The 17,921-nt window shown below is 39.4% G+C and overlaps 3 protein-coding genes across 3 annotated transcripts; 1 reads left to right on the plus strand and 2 right to left on the minus strand.

Annotated features, from left to right (window-relative positions):
- Positions 1–352: 352 nt before the first annotated feature.
- Positions 353–7,518, plus strand: LOC120570324 (polypeptide N-acetylgalactosaminyltransferase 5). Its single transcript, XM_039818616.1, has 10 exons — positions 353–1,958; positions 2,035–2,201; positions 2,932–3,051; positions 4,667–4,802; positions 4,928–5,047; positions 5,139–5,256; positions 5,350–5,679; positions 6,012–6,092; positions 6,433–6,585; positions 6,732–7,518. Exons 1-10 carry the CDS (start codon positions 823–825, stop codon positions 6,870–6,872), a joined length of 2,502 nt encoding a protein of 833 aa, XP_039674550.1. The 5' UTR covers positions 353–822; the 3' UTR covers positions 6,873–7,518.
- A 93-nt stretch (positions 7,519–7,611) lies between these two features.
- On the minus strand, positions 7,612–9,292 carry LOC120570325 (ermin-like). Its single transcript, XM_039818617.1, has 2 exons — positions 8,496–9,292; positions 7,612–8,396 (listed from the first exon to the last, which is right to left on the minus strand). The coding sequence occupies exons 1-2, from the start codon at positions 9,034–9,036 to the stop codon at positions 8,011–8,013; spliced, it is 927 nt and encodes a 308-aa protein (XP_039674551.1). The 5' UTR covers positions 9,037–9,292; the 3' UTR covers positions 7,612–8,010.
- Positions 9,293–13,564: 4,272 nt separating this feature from the next.
- On the minus strand, positions 13,565–16,954 carry LOC120569256 (cytohesin 1 interacting protein). Its single transcript, XM_039817068.1, has 8 exons — positions 16,302–16,954; positions 15,884–15,933; positions 15,660–15,714; positions 15,405–15,507; positions 15,095–15,188; positions 14,912–14,978; positions 14,589–14,655; positions 13,565–14,383 (listed from the first exon to the last, which is right to left on the minus strand). Exons 1-8 carry the CDS (start codon positions 16,467–16,469, stop codon positions 13,905–13,907), a joined length of 1,083 nt encoding a protein of 360 aa, XP_039673002.1. The 5' UTR covers positions 16,470–16,954; the 3' UTR covers positions 13,565–13,904.
- Between the last annotated feature and the right edge of the window lie 967 nt (positions 16,955–17,921).

The raw sequence follows: 17,921 nt of genomic DNA on the forward strand, positions 1-17,921 counted from the left end.
ACAACACATGCAGAGCATTAAGGGCAACACACGGCCGACAACGACTACTGTTTCCAGGGGACACTAAAACATGGCTGGGACAGCTTGTGCTTTGTGGCTTATGAAGTGTTGGAAAATATACGTGTTTTTAGTGGGACAATCACTTTTTAGTATCCCCTGGTTTCCGTTGTCGGCTACTTGGAGCGTTTAATGTTTTAGATTTGTCATTCCATGGCCTATTATATCTAACCTTAGCTGACGCATTATCGACGTTTTGTTCAACGACTGCACGTTGAATGCTTTATTTTGAAGGCTAAACGCCAAACTTCCTGTACCGTTCTAGCTATTTCTGGCTAGCTTGCTGTTAACTCCGTGTAGGCCGATATTTTCCTGCCTATCTGTCCAATCAGAGTATACTGACAGGGTGGAAGTTGGTCGCTACGTCCTCATACAGAACTGACAGTCAAAGTTGTAAAGTGGAGATTCTGCGAAGAAACCCACAACTTTAGCTAGTTAAGTTTCTTTTAGTGACGAAGAAGATTTTGCGAGCATAATGTTCCCCGGCGGCTGAAGGTGACCGAAGCGGTTATGTTACGGTATGGGAACATAATATTACATTGTACCTTTGTGCTGGGCTATGGGTGTCGGACGCTGCTGTGTTCTTGACTGACAACATCGACTAACGTTACCTCTGTTACGTTTCTAGCATGCCACGCAGGCAGCTAACTTCTCCAAAGAAAAGAAAACTTTGCCTACAACTCAGAAGTGGCCCACACAGTACGCTATTTTGACATTTTCTATATTTTCACGTGGACTTTTTTCTTCTTTTTTTTAAACCCGAGAATGATTAAGATTAGGAGATACTTAAGGGGGAGTGGGAGGGTACTCGCATTTGTGTTCATTGCTTCTGTCATTTGGCTGCTGCTTGACATGGCTGCTCTTCGCTTATCAATAAACGATGTGAACAGTCAGCTGCTGAAGGAGCGAGTGGTAAGAGAAAGGGAGGTTTTCAAACAGCAGTCCAGGGTGACACAGGTGGTGAAAAGGGGGTTTAAACACCCAGTTCAGAGAGTGGACTTTGCTGTTACAGATGCAGGTAAAGCACCACTCAGTTCAAGCATCAAATTAGCCCAAGTGTACAGACAGGGAGACAAGAAACAGGATAAAATGTTGGGGAATCACCAAGGAGATAATCTTCCCAAGACTGACCTCCCAAAATATGTTGTTTCTGAACATAAAAAAGGAGCCGCTGTACAAAATGTCACGCCAAAGCAGGATGTTCCTGCAAAGAAAAAAGCAGTAAACTTAGATCTGATCGGGATGAAATCAGAGAAAAGTAGAGTAATAGATGACTCTATTAAAGGGGTGTTACCTGTAGTAGTACCTAATATAACCCAAGTGCCACCTGGTGTTCAGGAAAACCAACATGCTCCGCTACCAACCTCAAAAAAGGGACCCATTAAAAATGGAGATGTTGTGCAAAATGCTCTGGAGAAAACTGATTCAAAGACAAATGAAAAAGTCAAGGATGAACTTAAGACCAAGACTGAAACAAAAGTGAGTAAGCCTAAGGCCGAGGAGGTACACCCTGTTAAAACAACATTTAAACCTCCAAATAAGGATGTAAAAGGAAAGGAGGTAGATATTGAAACAGAGGAGAAACACGTTGGGACGATCGCCAAGAGTGACCTGAAGGCAGCGAAGGAAACCCTGAAACCTCCAATCAAGCTCCAACCAGGAGAGGACTCAAAGGATAACTCCCCTGCTGTCAGAAATCCAGGTGTCCACAAAGTGCTTTCTCTGGATGTGACTAACGCTCCCAGAGATGCCAACGCGATGGGCCAGTTTGGTCAGGCAGCAGTTGTTGGCAGTAACGAAGATGCGGAGGTGAGGAAGAGATGGAACGAAGGGCATTTTAATGTCTACCTAAGCGACCAGATCCCAGTGGACCGTGCCATCCCAGACACGAGGCCTAGCATGTAAGTCTTCTGCACATTTTGCCACTCAAAGTGCTGTGACTGCCAAGCTGAATTGTTTTTGCTTTTGTTTTTCCAGGTGTGCACAGAATCTGGTCCATGATAACTTGCCTTCCACCAGTGTGATTTTCTGTTTTGTGGATGAAGTGTGGTCCACACTCCTCCGCTCTGTGCACAGTGTGCTCAACAGATCTCCGCCACACCTCCTCAAAGAGATCATTCTGGTGGATGATTTCAGCACAAAAGGTAATAGTGTCCTGAATGCTTCACAGGTAGAGCATGTTACCTTGGATGGGTCTCCACGTGGGCGACCAAAGATTCACAACTGCAGCATCCAAAGCACCAGAAAACTGCTCATGACAACACTGAGCACTAGGCTTTTATCATTAAAAGTAGGTTATTCCTTCTGGCTGGTCTGCAGTGCACAGTATGCCAAAAAGAGATGATATTTACTAGCATCATTATGTACAGAGTTGTGCTCAACTTAATACAATGGCTTGTTTATATCTTTACTTTTTAAGGCAAGCTAAAAAATATTAATAGTTATAATTTGTCTAATAGTTTGACTTCACTCTTTGTTTTTCATGAAAATGTTGATGCTTTGGTTTAATTGCTTTTGCATATTTTTGTGAATGCATTTTTTTTTTTCAAACATTGTGTGACTTAAGACCCCTATTTAACACTTCTATCTTGTTTGTATTTATATGAATGTAATTAGGGTCCATGTCACGATATAGCAGTTATTTCTTTTACATAAAAGCATAACATTTGAGTTAAGCTCTCTCCGTTAATATGTCAATATAAATTATATCAGTGTAAAAAGGTCCTCAGCTATTATTAGAGATCCACCCATAATTTGGTTCTTGGTAGTTTGTGTATTTCATTTCAGTGGTTCTAATTAGAATTTACATTTACAAGTGCTGTGTTATCTTTTCAAGCTATATGCACATTTGTCATATTTTTTTTTTTCCTGCAGACTATCTGAAGGAGCCGCTAGATACATACATGTCCCAGTTTCCCAAAGTGCGAATTATTCGTCTGAAGGAGCGTCAGGGCCTGATCAGGGCCAGGCTGGCGGGAGCTGCTGTAGCCAAAGGTAACCACTGCTGTGATTAATAGTTTGTCATAAATGTCTTTTAATGTATGGTTTAAATATATACATGCGTACAAAGGTACTGGAGACACGGATGAGACGATGTGTCCCACGTAAAACAAAGATGAAGACAGTATCAGAATTTACATGAATGTGTCAAAACACGTGGTCAGACTTTGTAATCGTAAATGTTCCACTGTAAAAAACTAGCGTGTCCTTGTCTTCGGGGGTTTTGGTTCATTTAAAGGGTGATACTGCGTTTATGAGACATCTCCTGGTGAGTCATTTACTCCTATTATTTAAACTGCAGCTAAGTTTTAATATTGTGTGTGAGTTGTGCAAGATGTCAACACTCCTGTAATTTAAGATGTGGGTTGTCTGGCTGCAGAAGCTTGTAACTAATGTAAAATAACTCAAACTAGGTTGAAGGATACTGTTCAATGGCAAAATAAATCCTGTCGGCTTAATAACATAAGAGCAACGTTTTCAGGTGAACATCCATTTGCGCTAAAGTTAGAACATGTTTTCTCAGGTATTAAAAAAAAAACTGACTTATTGGGACTTTGTCTTATTCACCGTAACCCCCAGAGTTAGATAAGTCCACACATACTCTTCTCATCTCTGTGCGTGTCGTAACTCTGTCTGACGCACCCACCGCTAGCCTAGTTTAGCACAGATCCTGGAGGTAACCTCTAGCCTACTGCTCCCAATAAGTGTCAAAATAACGCCAACATTTTACTATTTACATGTTGTGATTTGTATAGTCACAGCGTGTACAAATAACAAGGTCACAATAAGACACAGCTATCTTCTAACCATTATATGGTTAGAAGATGCCGGTGTCACATGAGACACAGCCATCTTGTAACCATATATGGTTAGAAGATGCCGGTGTCACATGAGACACAGCCATCTTGTAACCATATATGGTTACAAGATGCCGGTGTCTCATTGTGACCTTGTTATTTGTACACGCTGTGACTATACAAATCACAACATGTAAATAGTAAAATGTTGGCGTTATTTTGTCACTTATTGGGAGCAGTAGGCTAGATGGACCCAGTTACCTCCAGGATCTGTGCTAAGCTAGGCTAGCGGTGGGTGGCGTCAGACAGAGTTACGACACGCACGGAGATGAGAAGAGTATGTATGGACTTGTCTAACTCTGGGGGATACTGTGAATAAGCTAAAGTCCCAATAAGTCGGCGTGTTTGTTTTTAAGAGTGTAATCTTTGCTTTCTAGTTTAGTGATAAGGTATTTATCTAAGGTATAGTCTTCTCTCTTTGTGAAACCCGAGATTGACACAGACAAATGCATTTTAAATAGATAAAAAAAAAACGTCCATGTATTAATTAATAGTCTTGTAACAAATACAGTACTGGAACACAAGAGCATTGAAAAGTTACACTGAGTTGTACTGCACATTATCTTTCAGCAGGAACCCATCCAGACTTGCACCTGCTCTCTTGTGTATTTGCCATATACTATTTTATGCATATAATATACTTAAACAAACAACTGCCTTTCAAAGAACTCTTTGATAGAATTTGTAAGGGCTGCACTGTGGTTATTTGTTTAACTTCAGCAGGATGTTTGCTGTCCTTTAACGTACTGTAGGTGAGGTTCTTACCTTCCTTGATTCCCACATTGAATGTAACGTGGGCTGGCTGGAGCCGCTGCTGGAGAGAGTCTATCTGGATCGCAAGAAGGTGCCCTGTCCAGTTATTGAAGTCATCAGTGATAAGGACATGAGGTGACTCAACACTGCCATGTTTGACAAGGCATACATGTGATGTGACCATGTTTATTACAGAAGGGTAGACACAGTCATTTCATTTTGACATTGGAGCTTCTTTCATTTTGGCTGTTTCTTCTCAGTTATATGCTGGTTGACAACTTCCAAAGAGGTATTTTCAAATGGCCTTTGGTGTTTGGCTGGAGCGCATTACCAGAAGACTACATTAAGAAGAATAACATGACCATCTCAGATCCTATCAGGTACCTAAACAGTCAATTTTCATATTCATGTTTTATTTCCTATTCATCATATATCTACTGCATTTTGATTTACTTATTTTTGATCTTACAGATGTCCAGTTATGGCTGGAGGCCTTTTCTCCATAGACAAAAAATACTTCTATGAGCTTGGTGCCTATGATCCTGGTCTGGATGTGTGGGGTGGGGAGAACATGGAGATTTCATTTAAGGTATATCACTCATCAAATTAATACATAAATATTTGCCCGAACTTCTCTCACGTGACTAATTTTTTCCATTTTTTTAATTTTCCATTTGAACAGATCTGGATGTGTGGAGGGGAAATCGAGATCATCCCCTGCTCTCGAGTGGGACACATCTTCCGAGGACAGAATCCTTACAAGTTCCCCAAAGACAGGCAGAAGACAGTGGAGCGTAACCTGGCGAGGGTGGCCGAGGTCTGGCTGGATGAGTACAAGGACCTTTTCTACGGCCACGGCTACCACCACTTGCTGGATAAAAAGACCATTGACATCGGCAACCTCACCGAGCAGATTGAGCTGAGGAAAAGGCTGAAATGCAAGAGCTTCAAGTGGTACCTGGATAATGTGTATCCAGATATGAATCCTCATTTAGTCAAAGCCGAGGGTCTGGTACGTAGATGAACGAACTTTGTTTCCATTTCCCTAAAAGATCTCTTAAAAATTAAAGCTTGCTCAGCTTGCTCTCCATGAAGCTATTGTCATCTCTGCTGAGAACCCCCTTAAAAAAAAAAATCGACCCAAACAAAAACTGTGATTGTGCTCCTTTGGAACAAAGATTAGCTGTCTGTTAAAGCCTGTGAAAGCTTTCTGTCAGGATCTATTGAAGGAAATGAGAACAGCAACAAAGCCCATTGTCACTCTAAATGAGTAAAACAAATGTTTGCAGTGAGTGCTGTTGTTTCACTGCTGTAAAGTTTTTGTCATCTCATTTTTCCTTGTAGGTCTTTAATCGTGGCGTAAGAAAATGCCTGACTCTGCAGAAAGGCTCTCTGTCGTTTGAGATGTGTGACCTCAGCAAGCAGGTAGGTGTCTTTACTTTATTTCACAGATTATTTGACTGCAAAAGAAATAGCAAATGTTTATAGAGGGGAGGGGATAACAAAAAATATCCAGGAATAGATCGAGATCAGGAAAAATGCAATCAGAGTCCAAGAAAGGACCCAAGCCACGATAAACAAGGGTGGAGTCCAAGACGAGACCAAGTCTTCTAAATATGGTCTTTTTGGATTCGGAGTACGTTTTCATGGAGCATAATTACATCCTTGTCACTCCTCTCTCTCTCTCTCTCTCTCTCTCTCTCTCTCTCTCTCTCTCTCTCTCTCTCTCTCTCTCTCTTTCTCTCTCTTTCTCTCTGGTATTCAGAGTCAGCACTTTAATTACACCTGGATGAGGCACGTTCGCCAGCAAGATATTTGCGTCACTCCCCACGGCAAGGGCAGCGGCTTCGCTTTGCAATTATGTGACAACGCCAAGCCTGAACATCGCTGGTTCCACAAATCATCCAAATCCGCTCTGGTAGGTTGACTTTGGGTGTGCTGTTTGTTTTGTCCACTATCTTTGTCTTGCTTGCTTCAGATGGAAATTAGTGCAGTAGAATCAAAGAGTGTTTAGAGGCTAAAGCTTTGCTCTTTAATCATGTTTCCTGTTTTGTTTTTGTGAAGGCGGAGCACCTCATAGCAGAGTTTGTTTCCCACCACATGTGCCTGGAGGCGGGGCCTCAGGGTGACACTCTTCGCCTCAATCCATGTGAAACCAGAAACGCCTTCCAAAAGTGGCAGTTCACACACTACTACGCTGAGTGATGAGACTGAAACGTGTTAAACATGCACTATAGATACCTTCAGTGGCATCACACTACAGTACAGTCTGTGGTCCAGACTCAACACGTGGCTGTCCAGAGGAGGTGGGAAGCACTTTGGTGGCAGTAACATTTGTGGTGTAAAGCAGACGGTGTGGGGATGTGCAATGCTTCTAATTTCCTTTTTATTATATCAGCCTGGAGTGACCTTGAGTTTTACACACTTGTGCCAGAGGAATAAGGGCATCTTCTCTCCATTTGGATAGATTTGGACCAGAGTTTGCTAAAGGGGTTCAGGTAAATTTCTATGGAATAACACTTAATATCTAGCACAACATATCATCTCACTGCCAAAGATAAACCGTGCCTCTTAGATATGAGATGTAAAAAGTAATTTTCTCTGCTGGGACTGAATAATAATGATGTTTAATTGCATGTAATGTAAAATGTATACATTTGTATTAAACATATCACATTTGTACTTTTATGTTTGAGGCACATGGGTGAAACAGCTGCTTCTGTGGTTTTTAAATGCTGCGTTGTTTAGGTGTAGGTTTTGTTGTGAAAATTGTCCATTTGTATGAATATCTTCTTGTCACTAGAGGGAAGTGTTGGTTCAAAACATGCAATAAACCTCTGCTGTGATTTCATGGTTTTGTGGCCTCTTATCAAATCCTTTAACCACATACTGATGGAAATGCATTTTCTCAAGAAAGTAAAAAAAAAACAAGATAAAGATTTAATAGCATGCATCTCTTTATTATATTTTATCCACTAGCCATTAGGACATGTTCAGTTATTCACTTGGGAATACTTACCCTAATACTAGTTAAGATCATCAAGCTCTAATACCAAACAACATCTTAGTTATTATAGCGAGTAGGATTATAAAGACCTGAGCGTCTTAGTTAAGTAATTTGCTTCTTTTTTGACTGCCTTACATAATGTTTTCATTCTGCAAAGCACAACTATTAGGAAATATTGTGTGACTTGGAGAGTTACATCAGACATTTTAAATTCTATGTACAATAGATTTTAGAACAAATAAATATGTAAACTGTACCACATGGCATAGATGTACAATCAGTTTGGTTATGGATCGTGTTTTATTTTTTTCTCGAAAAGGGATTAAAACCATCTTCTCACAAATTCATGACCATGTACTCAAACTCCTCTATCTTCTGGCGGGTGTTGCCTCGGCGGATCTTCCGGTAGGACACGGTGCTATATTTGGAGGAAGAGAGGTGGTTGAAGGATTTCTGGTGGTCTACGCTGCCACAGGATTTCTTCGTCAGAGGCAGAGTGGAGTAGCCTGGACTGGGGTTTTGATGAAACCCCATAGGGACAGGGAAGTTGTGGTCCTGCTCTGGCTCCACCCGAAGCTGCCTGTCACCTGCTATCTGAAGTTCAGCACTAGACATCTGCTCTGGGACGTCTGCCTCCTCATTCAGCCTTGTATAACTCTTCTCATTAGTTACATCAAAGGGTTCATGGTTTGGTGTCACTTCTTTCTCAACTGGTAGATTTGCTGAAAAGAAAAGTAAGGGGAAATCTATTTTGTAATCTTTTAAACAAAAACCTTCCTCTCAATCTATTTTACTGCACAATAATACTAAATTCCTCTTACCTTTTTCTGCTGATATAATTTGCTGTGTTTGCATGTCTGCAATTGTGCAATTTGGAGATTCTCCACGGGTGCTCACTGACTTCTCTTGCGTTAGATCAGACTCTGCTCCTGGATCTGAAGGATCTGACTGATCCTTCGGATCAGTTTTGGGTGTCTGGAGCTCTTGGCGTTCTTCTTGTTCAGTCAGAATGATGTACTGAGTCACTTCCTTCTCCATCTCGGCAATTTCTTCATCCATAATGGATTCTTCCCCTGGGTCATCCTCATCAGCTGCCACGCTGTTGACAACATGCTCACACTCGTTGGCACCAATACCACAAGATGTGTTTGCTTTTATGTCCTGATGAGCTTGGTCCTCGTCACTGTAGAACACAGAGTCATCTCCCTCCTCCATTGACAACACGTCTCTTTCTTCAGGTTCCTCCAGGGTCTGGAGGGCCTCAACAGTGATCCCACCAATGATCTCCAGTACCTGATATGCCAATGCATCTTCTTCTACTGAGGGCCTCAGGGCCTTTGAAGGCATTGTGCTTGCCTCCATCTCTATCCGTCTTCTTTTCTTTCCACTATGATATTGAAAATAGTCTAGCTTCAATGCTCTTGTGTTTTGCAGATTATTTGTTGAATCAAAATCATCACATCGTCTGCTCCAGCATTCCAAGTGTGTTACCAAAATAGTTTTTATCTTATATTGTCAAAGAGTGAAGAAAGACTCTGTCCTGCATTTCAGTCAGCAGTGCAAGGTCAAGCGCTCTAGTGTGCTTTCTAGTTCTAGTACCATGTAATTCTGTGTGCGTGTTGAATCACCGAAGAACGGGGTTTTGTTGTGGCCCCAACAAAGAGTCTTTGTGACTCTGGCATCTCCAATGAAGTGATTGTACTCATTCTTTGTTAATCTCTGCTGGGTGACCACTTTCATTCTGTAACGTTTTGAGTCTGGATTAACATTCTCCTGTAGGTCTTTTTTTCTTTACAGTCTTTCACCGCCTGAACGGTGTGTTTGCACATGTGCTTAAGATAAGCCCTGTTCATGTCTTGGACTTTAAGTGCATATATATGTCATTGCATCTTTACTAAGGCACCTGAAATGCTGATATAACATTATGAAAATGTACAGTTTGTTCAACATGCAACATCAGCACTGCTTGAGCCACAAAAAGGTAAAACTCTCCAGTATTTCACCAAAAAAGCAAAGATTAGAGAAAAATGAATACAGATTTGTGGATTCCTCTCCCATTAATCATGTCCCAATCCCTCAGATTTATTTTGTGGCCCTTTGGAGAGGCACGACTCCTAGATTGATAGACTGAAAAGCTAAATTGCCAAAGCTAAACTGGATTGCTGGCATAATTACGTAAGAAGAAGGTGAAGAGAATAGTTGAATAGTGGGAATGGTTTTAATTACTATGAATTTCATTGAAATGTTGAATAAAACCAAATAATGTATCAAACAGAAGTGGAATATTTTAATGAAACGCTCTTTTAGAAAAGCCACACCATTCCCGATCATTACACACGTTTTGATGTATTTTGTGTGCATGTGTTGGCAACGCTCCGTGACTAGTAGCAAGACAAAAATGTGGCGGAATAATAAGTTTGGGGGATAATAGTCATTGTGCCGATTGCTGCTATTGTAGCACATCGGCACACTGAATAAAGTGATTAAAGAAAAGTCATAGTATAGTATGTCGAAAAAAGTGTAAAGAAGCAATAATATAGTATATCAAAAAAGTGATAAAAAAAGTCATAATATAATACGTCGAAAAAACTCATAGTATAATATATCGAAAAAGTCACAGTATAGTTTGTCAATAAAAGTCACAGTATAATATGTCGAAAAAGTCATAGTTTCGTATGTCACAAAAGTCATAGTTACTATGTCGAAAAAAGTGATAAAAACGCTATAATATAGTATGTCAAAAAGTGATAAAAAATTGTGTTATATGTTGAAAAGAGTCATAGTATAGCATGTCACAAAAGTCATAGTATACTATTTTGAAACATAATATATTATAATAATAATATTGTATGTCACAAAAGTGAAAAAAAAAGTCATGGTATACGTAATAAAAAGTCAGACAAGGTGGCAGAGTGGTTAAGGTGATGGACTGCTAATGGATTGTATTGCATGAGTGGGTTTGAATCCCATCCTTGTTTAATCTGAGTGTTATTCTGCTAAAATTACATGTCAACAACATAATTGGCTACTAGTATGTTGAAAACAATCTTATTATAGTATGGCAAAAAAAGTCATGAAAAAGTCTCAGTATAGTATGCCGAAGAATTTATAAAAAGTCATAGTATAGTATGTCGAAAAAAGTGATAAAAAGTCATAGTATAGTATGTCGAAGAAAGTCATAGTATAGTATGCCCAAAATAGCATAGTATAGTCTTTCGAAAAAGTAAAACATTTTTAAAAAAGTCATATTTTAGTATGTTGAATAAAGTGATAACAAATCCTGGTATCATCATAGTATAGTATGTCAAAAAATGTAATTGTATAGTATATCGGAAAAAGTGATAAAAATAAACAATAATATGGTATGTCAAAAAAGTGATAACAATAAACGATAATATAGTATGTCAAAAAAGTCATTAAAAAAAGTCATATGTTGAAAAAAAATTAATAGTATAGCATGTCGATAAGTAATTATACCATGTTGAAAAAAGTGATAAAAAAATCCTAAAATAGTATGTTGGAAAAGTCATAGTATAGTATGTTGAAAAAAGTGATAAAAAAGTCATAGTATACTATGTTGAATAAAGTGATAAAAAAAATCCTAGTATTGTATGTTGAATAGAGTTGGGTATCGTTTGGGGTTTTTTCCGATACCGGTGGTAAAATGATACTTTTAAAATGGTGCCGGTACCTAAACGATGCCTGAACCAGTACCTGAACCAAAATATATATAATATATTTATAATGTACAGTACAGGCCAAAAGTTTGGACACACCTTCTCATTCAATGCGTTTCCTTTTTATTTTCATGACTATTTACATTGTAGATTCTCACTGAAGGCATCAAAACTATGAATGAACACATATGGAATTATGTACTTAACAAAAAAGTGTGAAATAACTGAAAACATGTTATATTTTAGATTCTTCAAAGTAGCCACCCTTTGCTTTTTTATTAATAAGGGAAAAAATTCCACTAATTAACCCTGACAAAGCACACCTGTGAAGTGAAAACCATTTCAGGTGACTACCTCATGAAGCTCATTGAGAGAACACCAAAGGTTTGCAGTGCTGTCAAAAAAAGCAAAGGGTGGCTACTTTGAAGAATCTAAAATATAAGACATGTTTTCAGTTATTTCACACTTTTTTGTTAAGTAGGCCTACATAATTCCATATGTGTTCCTTCATAGTTTTGATGCCTTCAGTGAGAATCTACAATGTAAATAGTCATGGAAATAAACAAACACATTGTATAAAAAAGGATTAATAAAATAGTTTATTGCTAAGGCCATATGGTCAAAATTAAATGATTGATTAATAATGTAATAACAATAACTTATAACATTGACTTATTTCACCAGTAAATTGCTGCTAAACGACAAAAACAAGCACCAGATGGGAAAAGGATATTTTACAATAACTTAAAATGCACCACAAGGCTGGCGAGTTTCAAGTAAACGCATCATCTGTGTTGTTTTTCCGACAACCAGCTACAGTCAGACTGTTAGGTCCCGGTGTTGGACTTCTCTACAGGGAAACACAGTCACACATTACACCGCTAACGTAAACTGTCAGCATTTTAACCGTTGTGTTTAATCCAGCTACTAGCTAACGGTAATTTAGCATCCCATGCAGTGATGCTTCTGAAAAAAAAAAAATCCGAAATAAGGCACCAAAATTTTCGTTCTTATTCGGTCTCGTAACTACCGTTTACGTAGGAACCAGTGCCCAGCCCTAATGTTGAATAAAGTGATTAAAAAAAACTCATAGTATAGTAAGTCGAAAAAGGTGATAAAAAAAGTGATAGTATAGTTTGAATAAAGTGATAAAAAAAAGTATAGTATGTCAAAAAAAGTCGTAGTATAGCATGTCGTAAAAGTGATAAAAAGTCATAGTTGAAACAAGTCATAGTATAGTATATCGAAAAAAGTAAAAAAATATAAATGTCATCGTACAGCATGTCGAAAAAACAACATAACACACAAAAAAGTGAAAAAGAAGTAGTCTTTTTTTCATGATCTCTCTCGGTTTTGCTGCTTCATAATAAAGTTTGTCGTAATTTTTGTGAATAGTAATCATCAAGTGCAGGACAACAGTTTCATTTATTACTATGTTATAATGCCCCTCTGTAGCTCTCTCTCTCTCTCTCTCTCTCTCTCTTTTGCTCTCTCTCTCTCTCTCTCTCTCGCTCTCTCTCTCTCTCTCTCTCTTTAGCAGGAAACCAAAGAAGTGAGACTTTTTACAGGAAATGTATAAGGTTTCTAGTCTCAAGTGTTATAGCATAATCTTTTACAAACTATTCTGCATTCCCTAGAATAATATTTGTTTCTGTGTATGAGTAAATTATGTGTAAGTTGAAAGTGTAACTGAAGAATGAGTGTGTATTATCATCTGAAGGAAAACATTGGTGGGTTTTTAAGACTTCACAAGTTTATTGTATTTAAAAAAAATCTTTTATTGTTTTGCTTACAGATTTTCTTGATTTGATACAAAAAATATTCTCTAAAAAGTTGTATTTGATTCAGTGAAAGTAAAACATACACATTTTAGCACATTCAGAATTTACAAGAAACAGTTTCAGTGTTTCTGAACTGGCAGTTGTACACAGCCTGAGATTAATGTTGGAAATGAAAACTGTTAAGTATTTCCTCTTGTACCCACATCCTGTTTTGAGCTGAGCAGACATCTATACTGAGTAGAGCTTTGGTTTTGGTTTTCAGCACCTGAACATGACAGATGTACTGTTTAAATGTCTATCTGACCTGATAGTGAATGGTTCTAATGTGTTTATGTCACAGTAGTCTTATTTTAAAATCCAAGGTGCTACATGAATACAGCTACTGCAGTTCAGACTATTCTGATTAAAGCTGATCATACTGGCATAAGAAGAAATATTTCAGTTCTTTATTCAAGCTAGTAGGATACATAATCTCATCTATGTACATTACAATCTCGTATGCATGCATTCATTCAAACAAAGGAAAAATATTTTCTTAATGCTTTTGTGCCTACACAAGTCTAAGCCAAGCAGTGTGCCAGGCTCACCTTTGAGGCTCAGGACCCTCTTGAGTAAACTTTGACATTGGCAAATGCCAAGTGCCAAAATGTCTGTCGTCTCTGGGTTCCCATTAAGGCAAGCGTGGGGAAACAGTTTTTTTACAGTGTCTGCAACAAGAGCATGAGAACCCTTGTTAACTCGTAGTATCAAGTAGACAAAAGGAGCATGTAAGTCACTGAGTGTTTGTTCCAATCTCCTCCTCTTCAACTGATCGCTGGAGTCCAGGAAGTAACTTCAGTATGTGTTTGCGGACACTGACTTTCCTGCCTTTACGGGGCAGGGTGCCAAACAAGGAGGAGATCCTTGTTTCATCCCAGGAAGGAGAGAGGGAGCTGCTGCTGCCGGCCAAACTGGAGCTCCTGGAGCGGTTGAGGGATTGGTGATGATGGCTGGAGCTGGAGGAAAACCTGCAAGAGCTGTTCTCTGAGGAAAAATCTCTGGAGAAGAAGCAGCTGTCGTCTGTGGGGCTGGCTGCACTGCATGGGCTGGGAGAGCACAGATCGTCAAACACACTGGCCTGGTCACTGTCATCTGTCATCATGCTCCTGTAGCTACTGTCACTAGAAAAACGTTGGCCACAGCGGCCTGTGGGGGAGCTCAGAATCGAAGAAGAGTCCATTGAGAGGTGGAGGCTGCTGTTGTTTAAGTTACCTGAAAACATAACAAAGTGCCTCATTAGAGAAAGCTGACGAGAAGTTTGCAACAGGTAGTTTGTCAGCAGCGTCTGTGTATTTCTCAGGGAAACTCCATCTAATTTATTTGGAGTTTACAATTGCATTCACATCATAGAGAGACATATGGCAGTGGCTGTGAGAAAGGAAGTGCTGTGGTCTGACAGCTGAGCAAACCCTCTCACCTCGCATTAGACGTTTTTCCTGTAATGTGAGGGCCTGCAGCTCAACCAATTTCTCACGTAGTGATAGCTGTATGGGCAAAAAACATCATGGTTTTACTTCCAGTAAAATCATTTTAGCTTATGCATTGAGAACATTTCACACCTTTTTTTACACAGTGCTGTAGCATTAGGTCAACCTGTAATTAAACACAGTGTGACAGTTTTCCACTTTCATTATTACCAGCTGGGTTTGGGTGGTTTAGTTTAGTCGTTTGTAGGCTGCAATGCAACCACAGAGCTGCAGTGTGTCAACAACAAACATGAGCAGGGTCAAAGAGACATACCTTAAGCAGGTTCATCCTCTTCTCCAGCTCTATCTGCTTCACTACATTCCCACATACAGTCTCCATCCTGGAATCACATAATACAACATAATCACACACACACTTTTAACAGAAAACACTGCTATCATACAGTTTTTTTGTTTCTGTGCAGTGGATTCACCAGTTTTTATTTCTGTCACTCACTTTAGACTGTTGGTTGATTCTCTTATCAGATCAAGTATCTGCTGATGAGATGATCCTTCAATGCTGGCCCCGTTGATAGTGATGATAACATCTCCTACAATGAATGAGGATGCGAAAAAAGGATCTAATCAATTACGAGAAAACAACACAAGCATTGCATTTGTGCATCAGTATGTGTGTGTGGGTGGGCATTTACATGTGTAGCAAGAGATATAATCGTCAATCTATATACCTATCTATACACCAGAAAGGTCTGACGGTTTTGTATGCGTATGAAAGCCTGTGTATATAGAGGATGTGGGGGGTTCACCTGCGGTCAGGCCAGCACTCTCAGCAGCGCTGTCCTCCTGCACTTTGCGCACAAACGTGCACATCTCCACTGCAGAGCTGTCCTTCAGCTGCAGGCCATAGGTCTGCAACAAAGAGACAATTTGTCACAAAAGCAATTCTTAAAAAAGATCCTCTTAAACATGGAGTGAGCATAAAAAATACTCTAGAATCAGAGATTAAAAAAGCATGACAATGATACATATACTTCATTTTAATGATTATAAAATGGGATTACCTGAATTTCAAAACCAAAGGTTTCATTGTCTTGTTTTTCCAGAACAATTGTGGTCCTGTGCAAAGAGAAATGCAAAAAAAGAGAAAACATACATATTTTAGGAACTGCTCTTAATGTGCTCTATTCTCTTTTTAATAAAAAAAAAACGTTTTGTAAAAATACTATAATGCTATATATTATTTTACATGTAGTAATGAATTGCACATGAGATTTGATGTATTTACCTTTGCGGGTCAGAATAATCAACCAGAGAGGTGGAGTGGGTTTGTTTGGGCTGCAAAAGGAGAAATGCAGAGTTCCTCTTTAGAACAATTGAATAGAGTTGAGTTTTAAACCTCTCAGGGAACTAATCAGGTTGTTCAATGTGAGAATATGTTGATCCTACAGTGCTAAATAACTCAAAAGATTAAAATTGTTACAAGGCTTTTGGCCAGTTGCAGGGAGCTGCTGTACTTTTGTATCACAGTTTGTGGTATATCAGTAAACTGCTTTTCATTATAAAACAATACTGTATAAGAACAATCTCTACTATAATTAAGTTTATATGTCAGTGTTTCATGATGTTTGATTTGAATTGCAGAAGTGTGTGCATTTACACTTTATATTCTAGCCTATTATATCCCACTTGATTTATTGTCTCACCTTGCATTCTCGGGGCAGTGAGCCTGTGTTGTGCCGGTGTCGATCACTGTTTCCCCTCAGTGAACGTCGGTACCATAGGGAACATTTCTTCCTCAGAGTATTATCCAGAATGTAATTCTCTTGGCTGCCCTGGCGTGCAAGTCCATTGAAATTCATGGTGGACTGCATGGTAGAATAGTCCTCAAAGCACCATCATGTCCTGCTGCAGAAGCTTTTCAGTGATTGTGTGGCCCTGCCTCTCTGTGCAGCCAAAAGCAAAATGTGTCAAAGCGGAAATCCACGTCATGTGATGGTTGTGGTGGCCCTGCTTCTCTAGATCTAAGCCTCACATACCTAATTTCCTGTTCAACCCTTTCAACTTCTTTTGTTCTTCTTTCTTGAGAAGGGTTGGTCTGCTATTTTGAAAAGCAAAGAAATTACTTCTTATTATTCCCCTTCAAACAGTCCCTTTCCCTTTTTGCAGGCTAAGCAATTAGATTTTTGGTCTGTCAGAAATCAGCAATGCATGAGAAACTGCCACCTCATGCCTCCACCAGCACCTGCTTCCATCCTCTCTCACTCTCAGTTTCTCAATGGGCTTAGTTTCAGTGAGCCTGAGTCCTGTGTTCTGCCAAGCAGAGAGACTTGTCTTATGAGGACAGACAAAAGGCTGATTTAGCTTGGGGCCAGTGTCACGCTCCCCAAACAGGCAGCATGGGTCATTGGGCCGTAGGCATCAGACATGGTTTGTTCAAAAGGAAAATCACACACACAGGCCGCCAGCCAGGGAGACAATGGATGATAGGGTAAAGAAAACTGAACCACCGTGCACTTCTACACTACCACACCCATGCCTACAAAAGGTGCACTGTTAATCTGCAGGAAAAGAATATTATCTTTCACCATGCACAAAAGATGCATTTCTTTGGTGACCAGAAAATCAGTACTGTATATATGAACCCAGTTGAAATAGTCCTTAACTAGCAGATTGCCTCACAGCAGTCCCCCTCTGCCCCACTGACCCTCAGCAGAGCCATTGGCCAACCGACCACGGGACCGTCTGGAACACAGATATCCCATTTCACCAGGACATTCCAAATTCCCATCCACAGTTTTACCACTATAAGTACAGAAAATAATACATCTTGTCCTCTTCATTGATAGCATGCACTCTCCTGCTGCACGCTACAAGTGACAAAAACAGAAAAGCATTAGATGCACCATCACCAATGATTCTGTAATACATTTTAAAGACTAGATTCACATTTTTTTTAAGTCTATTGTAAAACAATGAATTTGCTGTGTAACACAGCCAATTCAAATGTGAATCTAGTCTTAACACAAAACACAACCTGTGTTTTGTGTTAAATTGCATTCTAAAGCAGTCTTTCTTCAACCAAGTGGTTATCTTCCAAATTACTGTATGGTATAGTATGTAAATTACCTCTTTCTGTTTACACAAACATTGTTTCCTTAATGTGAAAAAATGTGACTCCATCTTTAAAAAGCTAAAACTATCATCATTTTGTCACATTTTGGAAAACTGGATGTCTGGATGATTAGTGTGTCCCATAAACCTCCTGTGAGTAACACTGTTTGACCTCTCATCTGAGGTAACAGGCAGCACAGTAAAAGCCGTTT

The sequence above is a fragment of the Perca fluviatilis genome, chromosome 12, assembly GCF_010015445.1.
Source record: "Perca fluviatilis chromosome 12, GENO_Pfluv_1.0, whole genome shotgun sequence".
Taxonomy (NCBI): Eukaryota; Metazoa; Chordata; class Actinopteri; order Perciformes; family Percidae; genus Perca; species Perca fluviatilis.

Excerpts from the sequence above, each read along its gene's own strand:
- LOC120570324 (XM_039818616.1), top strand. The coding sequence starts at position 823 with ATGATTAAGATTAGGAGATACTTAAGGGGGAGTGGGAGGGTACTCGCA. Across the intron at positions 4,803-4,927 it reads ATCAGTGATAAGGACATGAG|TTATATGCTGGTTGACAACT; the intron begins GTGACTCAACAC and ends GTTTCTTCTCAG. Across the intron at positions 6,093-6,432 it reads TGTGTGACCTCAGCAAGCAG|AGTCAGCACTTTAATTACAC; the intron begins GTAGGTGTCTTT and ends TCTGGTATTCAG.
- LOC120570325 (XM_039818617.1), bottom strand. The coding sequence starts at position 9,036 with ATGGAGGCAAGCACAATGCCTTCAAAGGCCCTGAGGCCCTCAGTAGAA. Across the intron at positions 8,397-8,495 it reads AATTATATCAGCAGAAAAAG|CAAATCTACCAGTTGAGAAA; the intron begins GTAAGAGGAATT and ends TTTTCTTTTCAG.
- LOC120569256 (XM_039817068.1), bottom strand. The coding sequence starts at position 16,469 with ATGCAGTCCACCATGAATTTCAATGGACTTGCACGCCAGGGCAGCCAA. Across the intron at positions 15,934-16,301 it reads CACTGCCCCGAGAATGCAAG|CCCAAACAAACCCACTCCAC; the intron begins GTGAGACAATAA and ends CTCCTTTTGCAG. Across the intron at positions 15,189-15,404 it reads GAGTGCTGGCCTGACCGCAG|GAGATGTTATCATCACTATC; the intron begins GTGAACCCCCCA and ends CATTCATTGTAG.